Here is a 16,826-nt window from a genome sequence, read left to right on the forward strand (position 1 = left end):
ATGTGGAGGTGTTAAAATAACTAATGCTAATCAGTAGCATGTCAATAGCAAAGCCAATGTAAGCTAGCACAGCTCTCAGCGCGAGTGATCAATCAGTTGTCCATTTGGCTATGGTTAAAATTTATTACAAACATGCAATACAGATGAGCGAATATTTGACTCTAGTTTTATCAAATTTGGATGGATTTATTTTAGGAGCAAAATGCAATGAAAGAGCTGAAATCCCTTTTTGCACATGTGCGACATTTTATTTTTTTAAGTCGCACTGTCTATTTTTAGGCACATTTGTTGCACCATACAGTCAACAGAAACAAAACTTTATGGTCAATATCCAGCAGGCGGACATCCATTCAATAATAATAATAATTAAAGCTGCAAGCAGCGTTGGTCGGGTCCGCATTTTGGCAGGTGCTAGTCCTAGGTGTCCCAATACTTTTGTCCAGTGGTAGTCCTGAGTGAGACCTACATAGAGGTTTTTGTTTCGTGTCTCTACGATATTCGTACTGGGAGTTAGAGGAAGTTGTGTCTGTGTCTTTTTCCTAGGTGTCGCGGCACAGTGGTTGTTTTCTTTGAAGGCGCGTAAAATCACAGCAGCGGAGCAACTTTAGTGCTGCGGGTCTTTGAAGGCTCGTAAAATCAAAACGGTAGCACGTATCAAAACTCTTTCTTCAACTTTTAATCAGAAGGGTTCAATCTCTCTCCTGTAGCAGTTTGAAGCCGAAACGACAAACGCGCTCGGAGGATATAATGTTTGATGTTTGGTGACCGGTTTTAACAAAAATGTTGTTTTGAAGGAGGGATAGAAAACTTCCTGTAGATTTTTGCTGAAGGATGTCAATCTATGAAATGTAGGTCTAGGCAAGACCTACATAGAGGTATTTGTTTCATGTCTCTAAGACGTTCCTACCGGAAGTTACAAGCCGTTTTGTCTGAGTTTTCCTCTGAGGAGCAGTTTTTTTCAAAAATTATGTAGAGCACAATTTTGAGTTTTGGTGTTCGTTTTTTTTTTTTAGATCGCAATTTCCACCAGTCCCGATGTGTGTGAGAATGTTGGTGAGTTTTGAAGTATTTTAAGGGGGTCAAATTAGAGGTTAAAGACGTAAAAAGGAGTGTTTTTAGTACATTTTTGTCTAAAATGGGAAATTGCCAACTTCCTGTTGGTTTTTGCCCGAGGATGTGAAATTATGAATTGTAGGTCTAAGTGAGACCTACATAAAGGTTTTTGTTTCATGTCTCTACGACCTTCCTAGTGGGAGTTACAGGCAGTTTGTTGTTGTTTTTTCCTAGGGGGCGCTAGAGCGCAATTTTGATTTTTGGGGTTTGTTTTTTTGACTAAAGTGTGCTGTATGTGTGTGTAAAATTTGGTGAGTTTTGAAGCATGTTAAGGGGGGCAAAGTAGTGCGTAAAGCTGCGGAATAATAAAGAAATAATAATAAAACCTTACAATAACAATAGGTTCCTTTGTAACCTGTATAAAGGACTCCCTGTGGGAGTCCTTTATACAGGGTACAGGGCGGACCCTAATAATGTGGAGCAGGACTTGAGATGTTTGACATTTGGTGACGTACGCTTCCACCGTGCCTTTGTGATTATTTCTTCAAACAAAAAAAAATTATTATTATTATTTTTTATTTTTTTAAAAATCAGAACTAATTGGCGGTAGACTTGATTGAGTTTGACTTTAGAGGTTGTAATGAACATCACAGGTCCATGTGTGCAGTAATTCACGGTCTTATGCTGCAGTGCATCCTGGGAAGTACTGCATGAAGTGCCATCACAGTTGATGGACATGATGATTTACAAGCTGAGTGCGTACCTGATAGGCCCTGATGAGGGACTGCACGGCCAGGTGGTCTTCCACCAGCTTCTCCACGTTGGGCTGAGCGCCAACCAGAGACGAGAGTTGCGGCGAGGCAGTCAGGCCCAGAGGAGACTGGTAGGCGGCGCCGGGAGCGGCACCGGCATTAGCGTTGCGGAAAAACACATCCCACGACTGGAAGGGAACAAACGGTGGATGTCAGCACTTTGTTTTTGTCTTTCAGGAGCAAACATCAGCTTCAAAAGTCTGTGCTCATATTGACAACATGTGTAAGAATCAACTCTCTGCTTCTCAGCACTCTTTCCACATGAGAGCACAGCCACACCCATCACATGACTTCTCCTCTGAGGAGAACATTCCCACATAAGCTCATAGCAAAGAACTGGTGACAAGATGACTCATTCATGTTGGAACACGTCCATTACTTCCTACTTTCTTCAGCCCTTTTGGAGTCCACACAAGTTTGGAAACATTTTGACGTACTGCCTTTATAGTCGGCCTTAAGAACAGTTTGTCCGGCCTTGCTTGGTTTCCTATTCCCCACGGCAGGATGGGGGCGGGGGGGAGCCGCTTTCAGCGCCACCCTCGTGCTTTTGCAAAAATGTATGAAAATGGAAAAAGAAGATACCGTATTTTTGGGAGTATAAGTCGCTCCGGCCGAAAATGCATAATAAAGAAGGAAAAAAACATATATAAGTCGCACTGGAGTATAAGTCACATTTTTTGGGGGGAAATGTATTTGATAAAAGCCAACAGCAAGAATAGACATTTGAAAGGCAATTGAAAATGTCTAAAGAATAGTGAACAACAGGCTGAATAAGTGTACGTTACATGAGGCATAAATAACCAACTGGTATGTTAACGTAACATATTATGGTAAGAGTCATTCAAATAACTATAACATATAGAACATGCTATACGTTTACCAAACAATCTGTCACTCCTAAATCCCATGAAATCTTATACGTCTAGTCTCTTATGTGAATGACATAAATAATATTATTTGATATTTTACACTAATGTGTTAATCATTTCACACATAAGTCGCTCCTGAGTATAAGTCGCACCCCAGGCCAAACTATGAAAAAAACTCAATCAATCAATCAATCAATTCCTTTGTTGTCATTGTCATAATAACACTTAAGTCATACATGTCAACGAGATTTTGTTTGAGCTTTGTCCAGCGGCATAGAAACTGCATTAAAGTGCAGGTTGACCATAGTTCACAGTTTAGCATTGTCAGGAAGATGGCGAATAGAGGGGGTGTGGGGGTGGGAACAGTCAGATGTCTGATGGGTGTTACGTTGATGTTGCAGCAATGCAGTGTCCAGAGCACAATTATTGAGGTGAGACATTCTGGTGGTCCTGGCGCGAATCGATCTATACCTCCTTCCAGAGGGTAGCAGGTTGAAGAGGCCATGTGCTGGGTGGTATCTGTCCTTCAGGATGTTGTGTACTCGCTTTAGGCAGCGAGTTGTGTACATGGCACTCATCTCTGGGAGTATCATCCTTGTCATTTTCCCCGCCGCTTTAACCACTCGCTGGAGGGCCTGTTGGTTGGCTTTAGTGCAGCTAGCAAACCACACTAAAAAGCCGTAAGTGAGGACACTGCTGATGGCAAAGTTGTAAAAGTTAACCATTGATTTTTGCGGAATGTTTGCGCATTTTAGTTTCCTCAAAAAAAAAAGACGTTGTTGGGCCTTTCCGACTGTAGAAGCAGTGTTAATGTCCCAGCATAGATCTTCTCTTATGTTCACCCCTAAGAATTTGAAATGCTTGACCCTTTCTACTAGATTGTTATTAATTAAAAGTGGAGGGTGTTTGCTCTGCCCTTTCCTGCGGAAGTCTACAATTAGTTCTTTGGTTTTGTTAGTGTTAAGAACCAAGTTGTTGTTAGCACACCAGCTGTTGGACCTCTGCATTGTATGCTGTTTCATCATTGTTGCTGATGAGCCCAAGTACTGTGGTGTCGTCGGCATATTTGACAGTTAGATTGGATGTTGAAGAGGCTATACAGTCATGTGTGAAGAGGGTGAAGAGCACAGGGCTTAGCACACAACCCTGTGGAGCGCCGGTGTTGATGGTGAGCGTGGCAGAAATGTGCTCGCCTATTTTCACATACTGTGTGCGATTTGTTAAAAAGTCCAAAATCCAGTTGCAGAGGAAGGTGTTCAGACCAAGGTTGTGAAGCTTAGATCTGAGTCTGTTTGGCCTTATTGTGTTAAATGCTGAGCTGAAATGGACAAAGAGCAGTCTTGCATAAGTGTCCTTAAGCTCAAGATGTTCCAAGAGTCTATGGATTACAATAGCGATGGTGTCTTCGGTTGATCGGTTCTGCCACTTATAGTACGAAAAATACGGTATATTTTTTGTTTGAATGTGCTTCCGTTGTGTCCTTGGGCAAGACACTTCACCCTTGCTCCTGATGGCTGCTGGTTAGCGCCTTGCATGGCAGCTCCCGCCATCAGTGTGTGAATGTGTGTGTGAATGGGTGAATGTGGAAATAGTGTCAAAGCGCTTTGAGTACCTTGAAGGTAGAAAAGCGCTATACAAGTATAACCCATTTATCATTTATTTATTTATTTCTGTAGGAGGACAAACATGACAAACTGTTGTAATAGTTTTATGCTTCACTGATGGGAGTATTTGGCCAGTGCCGTTTTGTCCTAATTTCGGCGGTCCCTGAACTCACCGGAGTTGCGTGGACTGTGATGCAACAGTTTGTTTACATGTACAACTTTCTCCGACGCTGCCACAGAAAGACGGGCTTTATGCCACTCCTCCTTTGTCTCTTTTTGTCCACCAAATGTTTTATATTGTGAGTGAATGCACAAAGGTGAGCTTTGTTGATGTTATTGACTTGTGTGGAGTGCAAATCAGCAATATTTGGTCACTGCATGACTGCAAGCTAATCCATGCTAACATGCTACTTAAGCTAGCTGTATGTATATTAGGGCTGGGCGATATATGGAATATACTGGATATATCGCGGGTTTGTCTCTGTGCGATATAGAAAATGACTATATGGTGATATTGGAGTATATGTTCTCACGCAGTTGCTTTTAGCTGCGGGCATTACACTACAGGCTCTTCTCACTCTCTTGTCTCTCCTTCTCACAGAGACATAAAACAAGCGCACCTTCTTAAATACGTCACATACTGTCGCGCGTGCAACGTCATACACCGAGAGGTAGCGGCATGGGTAACGTTAGCTGTGATGCCAACGGAGCGGTGCGAGTGGTAATACGAGAGAGAGAAAGATGCAAATCTGGTAACAAATGAAGGAAGAAGAATTAATTCCCAAGAAAAACAGCAGGGGGTCCATCGTCTGGCGGTGGTTTGGCTTCAAGCGGGAATATGTTGAACAGACAACCGTAATATGTCCAGTATGCGGCAAAAGCATTGCTAGAGAAAGTAACATTACTGCTAATTTGTAGCATCATTTGAAAAGTCACCCGCTGGAGAGTGAAGAGCGCTTGAAACTCCGCATGTCAACATCTTCGGCCGGTGCCACACCCACAAAATGCCGAAGCAACCATTTCCAGATCAACACCGTATGAAACAAATAGTCAACAGAAGGAGATAACGTCCGCAGGAACCTACCACATAGTGAAGGACATACACTATTTGATGTCCTATTATGCAGCTCATTTTTATTTGACACTTATTGAAATATCTTGTGTGACATCATGCACAAAAGTGCACTTTATTGGTTTTAAACTATTGTAGTGGCGTTCTGTATTTAGTGTTGTTTTGATATGTCATCTTAGTGACATCATGCACAAAAGTGCAATAATAGCTAGGGGTGTAACGGTACGTGTATTTGTATTGAACCGTTTCGGTACGGGGGTTCCGGTTCGGTTCGGTTCGGAGGTGTACCGAACGAGTTTCCACACGTACATATTAAGCAGCGTAACGCAGGTTGTGTAAACAATGCACACTGAGGCACAACACACGGCATGCTAGCAGCTAACGGGCTAGGATAGACTGACCATACGTCCTCTTTTCGCCGGACATGTCCTCTTTTGCGGAGCTGTCAGGGCGGAGTTTCTTAAATGCCTCAAATGTCCGGCATTTTGAGTTAGGGTTGCGTGTATTTTCAATGTGCGTTCAGGGTTAAGAAGGGGTTAAAAACAAAACAAATTGTGTGTGCAGCAGCATTGGTGAGGGAGGGGCAGAGACAGAGAGAGAGAGAGAGTTATGATAAACGCGCATGCGTCGCCAGGCTCTGCTTTTTATCCACAGATTTATCAGATTTAATTTTTTATTATCTATAGCAGGTAGGGATGTCCCGATCCAATATTGATATCGGAAATTAGTCTGATATTAGCCAAAAAAGTGAATATCGGATTTTATCGGACTCAATCTAAAAACTCCGATATAAGCGCTCCGATATAAGCTGTCCATTTACCGCTGCAGCACGTCTATAATAGGTGACTCTGGTTTGATCACACTCCAACACAGTAGGTGGCGGCGATGCTCCTTAATTAACGTTGGTGCCGGCCGCGGAAGAAGAGCGTCTCTGATCCAGCATGCACAGCCCGCGTGATCACAACAACGACAACGCGTGTGCCTGCAACAAAGTGTAGTGATGTCGGCTGTGCGGAAGTATTTGAACGTAAACTCGGACAAAGACGTTGCCGCTAAATGCAACATCTGTCAGGCGCAAGTGTCCCGTGGAGGGACAGAACCGGGAAGGTTCAATACAAGCAACCTCATCGCACATTTGAAAAAACACCCCGAAAAAGAACATGAGGATTTTGGCATGAGCAGCAAGGCGAAGCAACAAACCTCTGGCTCGCTTCAGCTAGCCACGCTGGCCGAAAGCTTTGCAAGACGTGACAAACTACCACGGGACAGCAAAAAGGTAATGGCCATAACAGAAAAGACAGCCCAGTTTATTGTGCTTGATGAGCAGCCCCTGTCGGTGGTGAGTAATGTCGGCTTTAAACGCTTAATGGAGCACCTCCAACCTCGCTACATTATTCCTAGCCGCCACGACATTGGAGACAAAACTATACCCCAGATGCACCAAGAGGTTAAAAAGTGTATTGTCGTGTATTGACTGATTTTATTTGTTTTATGCTCTTGTTATTAGAGTGATATGTTTATTGTGTTTACACTATTCTTCAGTGATGACTAAGAGTAATTACTACAATGTTTTGGGCACAGTCAGTCAGTGAAACTGGAGCTGTGAACTCTTCGAGCAGTTGGACAGTGGACAATATTGTGTTGTTTTTGTCCCTGCCCACACTTGTTTCCAACATATGCTGACAGTAAAAAAAGAACTGAAGTGAACTTGAATTGTTTGCACTTTAAAACGTTTTTTTTTAAATTTTTTTATTGGATTTATTTAGGTTATTTTTCAGGGTCTTCTAATTTATTTTTAATTTATTCTATTCAATTGTATAATTATGTTGGTATTAGTGGTTATTTTGCACTTTAAATATAACATTTTGTTTTTATTGGATTTGTTGAGGTAATACTCTTATGTTGAAGGTTAAAATTTATGTAACCAATTGGTTAATAATAAATGGGTCAGTTTTTCCTATACCTACTCTTGCTGACTATGGTTTTCTGTTTTAACACTACAACATCAGTAACAGTAACATCACTTTATCAAGCCTTTTCTAACATTCCACACAACAAAATAAGGAATAAATATATGTATGATTCGTGCCTATATTGTATCGTATTGATATCGGCCAATACTCAAGGCTACAATATCGCTTTCGGAAGTGAAAAAGTTGTTGGGACATCCCTAATAGCAGGGGTGTCAAAAGTGTGCCCCGGAGGCCATTTGCGGCCCACAGCTAATGTTGTAAAGGCCCACGGCACATTCTAAAAATACTATTCAAATAAACAAAAACATAACAAAAGTGAAATAAAAAAGCTTAAAGGTGAAATGTAATTTAGAAAAAGTTGCAATGTTGACTAATAAAAAAAAGCAGTCTTTTTTTTTCTTTCAAACTGTCATTGCTCAAAACATAATATTGAATCAAAATCAATGTTATTATGAATTATTGACCTATCCAAGGTTCCCATTACTTCACATCAAATATTACAGTAAGAAAAATATTTTTGGTGGAAGATTTTGCAAATTTGGTAAATAAATAACCCAAAAATTTATATTTTGTTGTTTTCTTACTGTACCGAAAATGAACCGAACCGTCCCTGGATCTCAGGAAACAGAGTGGACCGACACCAGCAGATGACATGGCACCCCAAACCATCACTGATGGTGGAAACTTTACACTAGACTTCAGGCAACATGGATCCTGTGCCTCTCCTGTCTTCCTCCAGACTCTGGGACCTCCATTTCCAAAGGAAATGCAAAATTTGCTTTCGTCAGAAAACATGACTTTGGACCACTCAGCAGCAGTCCAGCTCTTTTTTCCAGGGTCAACGCAGCCGTCTACCAGCAAGTTTTAGAGCACTTCATGCTTCCTGCTGCTGACCTGCTCTATGGAGATGGAGATTTCAAGTTCCAACAGGACTTGGCGCCTGCACACAGCGCAAAATCTACCCGTGCCTGGTTTACGGACCATGGTATTTCTGTTCTAAATTGGCCCGCCAACTCCCCTGACCTCAGCCCCATAGAAAATTTGTGGGGTATTGTGAAAAGGAAGATGCAGAATGCCAGACCCAAAAACGCAGAAGAGTTGAAGGCCACTATCAGAGCAACCTGGGCTCCCATAACACCTGAGCAGTGCCAGAAACTCATGGACTCCATGCCACGCCGCATTAACGCAGTAATTGAGGCAAAAGGAGCTCCAACCAAGTATTGAGTATTGTACATGCTCATATTTTTCATTTTCATACTTTTCAGTTGGCCAACATTTCTAAAAATCCCTTTTTTGTATTAGCCTTAAGTAATATTCTAATTTTGTGACACACGGAATTTTGGATTTTCATTTGTTGCCACTTCAAATCATCAAAATTAAATGAAATAAACATTTGAATGCATCAGTCTGTGTGCAATGAATAAATATAATGTACAAGTTACACCTTTTGAATGCAATTACTGAAATAAATCAAGTTTTTCAAAATATTCTAATTTACTGGCTTTTACCTGTATATGGTGTATCATGACATGGACTAAACATATCCACATATATATGGTGTATGGTGACATGGACTAAACATATCCACATATATATGGTGTATGGTGACATGGACTAAACATATCCACATATATATGGTGTATGGTGACATGGACTAAACATATCCACATATATATGGTGTATCGTGACATGGACTAAACATATCCACATATATATGGTGTATGGTGACATGGACTAAACATATCCACATATATATGGTGTATCGTGACATGGACTAAACATATCCACATATATATGGTGTATCGTGACATGGCCTAAACATATCCACATATATATGGTGTATCGTGACATGGACTAAACAAATCCACATATATATGGTGTATCGTGACATGGACTAAACAAATCCACATATATATGGTGTATCGTGACATGGACTAAACAAATCCACATATTAAAGGCCTACTGAAAGCCACTACTAGCGACCACGCAGTCTGATAGTTTATATATCAATGATGAAATCTTAACATTGCAACACATGCCAATAGGGCCGGGTTAACTTATAAAGTGCGATTTTAAATTTCCCGGGAAATATCCGGCTGAAAACGTCTCAGTATGATGACGTTTGCGCGTGACGTCACGGATTGAGCGGAAGTATTGGGACGCCATTGTGTCCCAATACAAACAGCGTCCGTTTCCATCGCAAAATTCCACAGTATTCTGGACATCTGTGTTGGTGAATCTTTTGCAATTTGTTTAATGGACAATGAAGACAGCAAAGAAGAAAGCTGTAGGTGGGATCGGTGTATTAGCGGCTGGCTGCAGCAACACAACCAGGAGGACTTTGACTTGGATAGCAGATGCGCTACCGTGAGTACGCAGCATTTTCCCCCAAACATTTGATCGCTTGCCCGTCCGTGCGTGCCGCTATGTGCATGTAACGTACGTAACTTTGGGGAAATATATGTGCTCTATGAACTTTGCGGAAGTGAACTGTACTTTGGGCTGTGGGATTGAGTGTGTAGTGCGGGTGTTTGATTTGTATTGGCGGGTTATATGGACGGGAGGGGGGAGGTGTTTGTTATTCGGGATTAATTTGTGACATATTAAATATAAGCCTGGTTGTGTTGTGGCTAATAGAGTATATATATGTCTTGTGTTTATTTACTGTTTTAGTCATTCCCAGCTGAATATCAGGTCCCACCCGCCTCTCACAGCATCTTCCCTATCTGAATCGCTTCCACTGCCTTCTAATCCTTCACTCTCACTTTCCTCATCCAGGAATCTTTCATCCTTGCTCAAATTAATGGGGTAATCGTCGCTTTCTCGAATCGAATCGCAATCAGACAGTAGTGATGATAACCTCCACATTTTACAATGGAGGAGAAAATAAGTCCTCCTTTCTGTCTAATACCACATGATATTTTAAAACACATGACATTGTTTTTTTTGTAAGGGGCGCCGTCAGCGGTACTGTTCTGTCTCCTTGTAACGTTTGTCTGCTCTTGAATGGGATTGTGCTGAAAATCCTTATTTCCCCTCTGGGATTATTAAAGTCTTTCTGATTCTGATGAAAGTGCTTGCTTTCTGTTTGTCCAGCTTCCATACTCCTTTTTATACACTTTACAAGAAATACATTGGCGGCAAACTCCATGGCTTGCTAGCTTGCGCACGCCAGCTTTCTGAGACTCTTATTTTGTTAGCGCAGGCAGGATGAAGCAGGACTTTTGTTGTGAAGACAGGAACTGTGCGGTCAGTCGGTCTTTAGAGTTTTGACGGCAGGTACGGTTGAAGTAAAAAGTGTTTCTCGCCTTCCTGTCGGTCATTTTTTTCTTAATAATGATCTGGCAGCAGCCAGCGTCATCTCACAAGACCCTCGGGTGCCGTGAATGTCAATCAAGTGACCAAAGTCACGTCATAGTGAAGATTTATGATCAATCATTTTTAGCTCTATTTTTTTCATGCCTGGCTGGCGATGGACGGACACACCCTCCACACCATCCACGTAATGGCCACCCACCCCTGGTCTAAACTAGGGCTGCAACTAACAACTAATTTTATAATCGATTAATCTCTCGATTATTACTTTGATTAATCGATTAATAATCGGATAAAAGAGACAAACTACATTTCTATCCTTTCCAGTATTTTATTGGAAAAAAACAGCATACTGGCATCATACTTATTTTGATTATGGTTTCTCAGCTGTTTGTACATGTTGCAGTTTATAAATAAAGGTTTATTAAAAAAAATAAGCCTCTGCGCATACGCATAGCATAGATCCAACGAATCGATGACTAAATTAATCGGCAACTATTTTTATAATCGATTAGTTGTTGCAGCCCTAGTCTAAACCCATCTCACGTTCCCTTACAGCTGCATGATGTCACACTTGATTGGCGCTGCTGCTCCAGTTGGACTTATTCTTCTTAAAAGCCGCCAATGTCCTCTTAATATTTGCACATTTTGTAGACGGCTGTATGCGAGTATATCTGCATTGTATAAAGAAAAAATCACAGACATGCTGACAACGCTCCAGATAATGGCGTGCGTTTTGTTTACATTGTTAGAATAACTATGTGTAAGTTATCACACAACTCATATGCTTAAAGGCCGTTGCTATAGTTATTATCAATTGTGCTGAAGTTGTACTTTTCTATCTGTGCAAAGCGAGTCGTCTCGCATCAGTGTTTTGTGTCCAGAATCAGCCTGCTGACTGCCAAGGGCGAACAACAAGTGCCGTGACGCAGACAGAGCAGAGACAGGGCGATATCACGTGTCTCAGCACATTTGCATTTCATGAATAGTCATATATTGTGTCTAACTGGGGCTGCTGAGATTACCCCCCCTTCCTTCAGCGGCAGCCTCAGTGATGTAACCAGGGACCTCCCAAATAAATAAAGGAGCACGTGGGCAGGATTTTAGAGCGTAGTTTGGATCTGTAACTAGAGTACAGCCCAATAACGTCTCTCCTCATTGAGCAAAATTTAACTGTGTCTCTGCATGATTCCTTGCTTCTTGTCTGTTTAATAGATGTCATCAGTGTTTGAACCTGACAACATCTAGATTTGGTAGCGCGGTTTTTGGTAAACAAAGTCTTTATTCCGTGGTCAAGTTTTGGGTACATCACTTGTCAATAGTGCGCAAACAATAGACGTATATACCGTATTTTTCGGAGTATAAGTCGCACCTGTCGAAAATGCATAATAAAAAAAGAAAAAAACATATATACCGTATTTTCCGCACCATAAGCCGCACCTAAAAACCACAATTTTTCTCAAAAGCTGACAGTGCGGCTAATAACCCTAATAACGCGCCTTATATATGGATTAATATTAATATTTATTTTCATAAAGTTTAGGTCTCGCAACTACAGTAAACAGCCGCCATCTTTTTTCCCCGTAGAAGAGGAAGCGCTTCTTCTTCTACGGTAAGCAACCGCCCCCATAGAAGAGGAAGCGCTTCTTCTTCTACTGTAAGCAACCGCCAAGGTGAGCTCCCGCCCCCGTAGAAGAGGAAGCGCTTCTTCTTCTACTGTAAGCAACCGCACCCCCCCCCCCCCCCCCCCCCGTAGAAGAAGAAGGGCGCGGATATTACGTTTCATTTCATTTGTGTGTTTCTGTAAAGACCACAAAATGTCTCCTACTAAGAGACACGCGTACAAGGTTCCACTGACTTTTGATATTCCTGTGAACCGCACTGTGGATACAACGGGAGCATGTACGGTGAATATTCGCACCACAGGGAATGAGAAGTCGTCTTCACCGTGGTTCTAGCTTGCCATGCTAACGGCCAGAAACTTCCACCCATGGTGATATTCAAAAGGAAGACCTTGCCAAAAGAGAACTTTCCGGCCGGCGTCATCATAAAAGCTAACTCGAAGGGATGGATGGATGAAGAAAAGATGAGCGAGTGGTTGATAGACGTTTACGCGAAGACACCGGGTGACTTTTTTCACGCAGCTACGTCCCTGTTGATCTACGATCTACGACTGCATGCGCGTCCACTTCACAGATGGTGTCAAAAAACAAGTGAAGCACACCGAAGAAGAATAATTCGATGGATTTGTGGATGAGTAATAACTTCAGAAAGTGAGCTTTAAATGTTTATTTTGTGTGTTGTGTGACACTAACGTTCGAGCAACGTTGAGTTATTGATGTTGCTATTGCTCTGCACTATTTTGAGTGTTACTATTTTTGTGATTGCACATTTGCACATTACATTTTGGGAGTGAACAGAGTTGTTAGAACGCTGGTTTGTGATATATTATTAAAGTTTGACTGACCTATCTGACTGTTTTGTTGACATTCCCTTTAGCGCAGCGTAGGTGCGGCTAATAGCACGGGGCGGCTAATAGGTAAACAAAGTTTTGAAATATGCCGTTCATTGAACGTGCGGCTAATAACACGGGGCGCCTTATGGTGCGGAAAATACGGTAAGTCGCACTGGAGCCCGGCCAAACTATGAAAAAAACTGCGACTTATAGTCCGAAAAATACGGTATATATATATATATATATATATATATATATATATATATATATATATATATATATATATATATATATATATATATATATATATATATCAATTCAAACTGTAACGACCAGTTAATGTTAATGTTTGTGTGGTTTGTATTTAACGTGAGTTTTTCCCACGTTTACAAACACACCGTGACTGGCGGAGTATGACTTGAGACCAAAGTGTACATATACATGTTTAGTCATGTGACTCAGCTGCTATCATTAGACAGGTCAAGGGTCAAAGGTCTTTCAATGTGGTGCTCCACAGCTGCTCACCTTGTGAACGCTCTTGGGGTTCTCCAGCCAGGCGTAGTACATCTCCTCCACATAGTTGGAACTGGTGCCGTTCAGGAAAGGTTCCGAGGCCACAGGTGCCGTGTAACACCTGACTGGCTGAAACGTCCTTGTGCCGCCACAGGCTGTGACTGGCCGCTGCTGGCCAACAGTCTGAGCTGCCTGCGAGGCGGTGAGCGGGCGCAAGCGCGCCGCACAAGTCCTTAATCGATGCATAAGAAGTCCTTAAGCTGGCACGCGCACGGAGGCGGTCAGTCCCAAAAAAAAAGGCCGGGCGTCCTCAAGGTCAGAACGTCGGGACGGTGGACAAGAACGGACGGAGAGACCCTGTGATGGACACAGTGTATGTGTTAGCATGCTAACCACAATAAGTCACATGGCAAAGCTCAGCTGTCAATCATAGTGGCCTCACAGACAGCAAATTTTACACTAAAAATAAGCATGTTGATGCATGTGTAATAAGTGTTAAGTATAAACCACAGGTGTCAAACTCAAGGCCACATCATTTTATATGGCCTGTGGAAGCCTGAAAATAACAAAGAATCTTTTCCTACTAAATGTATTTGACAACAAAAACACATGCAATTGCATATCTTTTAAATATTTGTATTTTCTGATAAAGCAACACATTCATCATATGTTCCATTATTATTATTTTTTTTAAAGCAGGTTATCCATCAAATTGTGCACTATAAAAATGACAATACATTTTACGGTAGTTTTTACAGCATATTACTGTAAATGGAAAAACAGTGCAACTGTTTTTTTACTGTAAAATTCTGGCGACTAAGCTGCCAGTAATAAAAAAACAAAAAACTGTGGTACCACTTTTAAATTTACAGTAATACGCCCTAAAAACAGCTGTAGATTTTACGGAAGAAAAAAAAATTGGCAGCTCGGTCGCCAGAATTTTAACGCAGATAAAACAGTGCCCTTCCCAGATTTCTACAGGTATCAGCAAATTACTAATGTCATGCTTTTTAATGGAAATTAAAACTATTTAAAATGCCTATGTCCTATATTTAGTCAGTAGTATAAAATTGTAAGCATTTGACAAAAATAATGTTCAATAGTTGACATTAGCAGAGGCCTAATTAGACACTAATGTAATCACAATATATAACAATGCAATATAACCCTTTCAAACGCAATAAACATTTGTCATTATTGTCATTTTTACCATTGTAAAAACAGACAGGTGTCCCGTCCCCCCGACTGTAAAAATTGGGTTAGGTGGTTTGTTTTGTTGTCTTTTTTGTTGCCAATTGCGATTGTATGAATATTTTAATGCCTCTGGAAATTGTATTTAATGCTTTTTATTGGCAAAAATCCATTTAATGACTTTAATGCTTTTAAATGAAACCCTTAGTCTACAGTAATATGCTGAAAATAACTTTTATAGTAAAGTCCTGGCGACTGAAATGCCAGGTTGTTTGTTTTTTAATCTACAAATATTTTTTACAGTGTGGGAAAAAAAAAAAAAATGGATAGACAATTATTTAATAATTGATATTATTCACCGTTACTGAGGGCAGCCATAAGCGCAATGTGGCCCTCAATGAAAATGAGTTTATTTAATTTAATTGTTGACTTGATTGATTGAAACTTTTATTAGTAGATTGCACAGTACACTACATATTCCGTACAATTGACCACTAAATGGTAACACCCCAATAAGTTTTTCCACTTGTTTAAGTCGGGGTCCACGTTTATCAATTCATGGTACAAATCATCGTAATACAGTCATCACACAAGTTAATCATCAGAGTATATACATTGAATTGTTTACATTATTTACAATCCGGGGTGTGGGATGTGGAGGGGGTGCATAGGTAGGGGGGGGAGTGTATATATATATTTAGCTGTAATTCACTGAAATTCAAGTATTTATTTTATTATATATATATATATATATATATATATATATAAATAAAAGGATAGGGATGATGTTCGTTAAGAAATTATCGATGTCGATGCCATTAGCGAATCCTCTTATCGAACCGATTCCTTATCAAATCTCTTATGGAATCCAGATAGGTTGTTGAGTGTGCACAGAGTTCCAAAAGCCCTAGATGTTATGTGACTGGACCCAGCACGCTGTTTATATGGAGGAAAAGCGGACGTGACTGAGGACAGCATGCGGCCGTTAAAGGGTGAAGGTTTCAGGTGAGAGAGGACGCCAAAGGCACGCCCCCAATATTGTTGTCCGGGTGGAAAACGGGAGAATGGTTGCCTGGGAGATTTTCTGGAGGGGCACTGAAATTCGGGACTCTCCCGGGAAAATGGGGAGGGTTGGCAAGTATGGTCATCAACAATTATATAATCAGAGAAATGGACATTGTAACAGTGTAGGTCTGACTTGGTAGGATATGTACAGCGCGTAGAAAACATAAGAACAAGTATAGACATTTGGTTATTTACAATCCGGGGAGGTGGGATGTGGTGGGGGGGGGGGGACAAATTGCTTTTGAAAAAAGCAATTTGTTGCGGCACTCAGTTGATCTTGTGAGTGAAATAACTAGCAGGAAGTAAATGGAACAGAAGAAGTTTTGACCTTGTTAGCCGTCCCCCGCCATGCTGTTACACTTAGCCCCGCCCACCCACAACATCTGCCTCCTCATTGGCCCACACATTGGAATCCCGCCTAAAAATAGCCTTGAGCGCTTCTCCAGTGGGCAAGGCGGCCGTCAATCACCGTGTCCTAAAGTCCGTCCTTAAGAAAAGAAGTCCGAAAAGCAAACACAAACGAGCCGCGACATAAAGTCAATGTTGGCCGCCATTAGAGCTAACGTAACTAGCCTGTTAGCTTGAGTTCGCTCAAGGCAGGTGACGTTGTGTCTCCTTAGCGCCTTACAGCTAGCAGGCGGCTAACATGCTAACGTTCTGATTTCTTCCTCAAATTGCTGAGGACTTCAGTTAGTTTGGCTCCACTCTGACCACGGAATTGTACTCCGCCGACACGCGTGACGGTTACTGACCTCAAGAAACGCTGCGGAGCGACTCCCCAATCTGCCGGCAGCCCCCGGACGCCCTTCGACTCTCCCGGCACATGAATGACAGCCTGCCGCTGGAGCGTGAAAGTGAGGCCGCGGCGGAAGTGACGCGTGATGACGTCACGACGTAGGACGTA

General features: G+C 41.6%; 1 protein-coding gene across 2 annotated transcripts in view; it reads right to left on the bottom strand.

Moving 5' to 3' along the window:
- Nucleotides 1-16,826, bottom strand: part of ogdha (oxoglutarate dehydrogenase a) — a 42,719-nt gene extending 25,893 nt beyond the window's left edge. For both annotated transcript variants that reach the window (XM_062025288.1, XM_062025289.1), the window contains exons 1-3: nucleotides 16,675-16,826; nucleotides 13,679-14,023; nucleotides 1,817-1,993 (exon numbers count right to left, since the gene is read on the bottom strand). In XM_062025288.1, coding sequence (XP_061881272.1) covers nucleotides 1,817-1,993; nucleotides 13,679-13,912 — 411 coding nt within the window. In that variant the 5' untranslated portion in view covers nucleotides 13,913-14,023; nucleotides 16,675-16,826. The remainder of the gene's footprint in view (nucleotides 1-1,816; nucleotides 1,994-13,678; nucleotides 14,024-16,674) is intronic.

This window comes from Entelurus aequoreus, linkage group LG17 (assembly GCF_033978785.1).
Source record: "Entelurus aequoreus isolate RoL-2023_Sb linkage group LG17, RoL_Eaeq_v1.1, whole genome shotgun sequence".
In the NCBI taxonomy this organism is placed as follows: Eukaryota; Metazoa; Chordata; class Actinopteri; order Syngnathiformes; family Syngnathidae; genus Entelurus; species Entelurus aequoreus.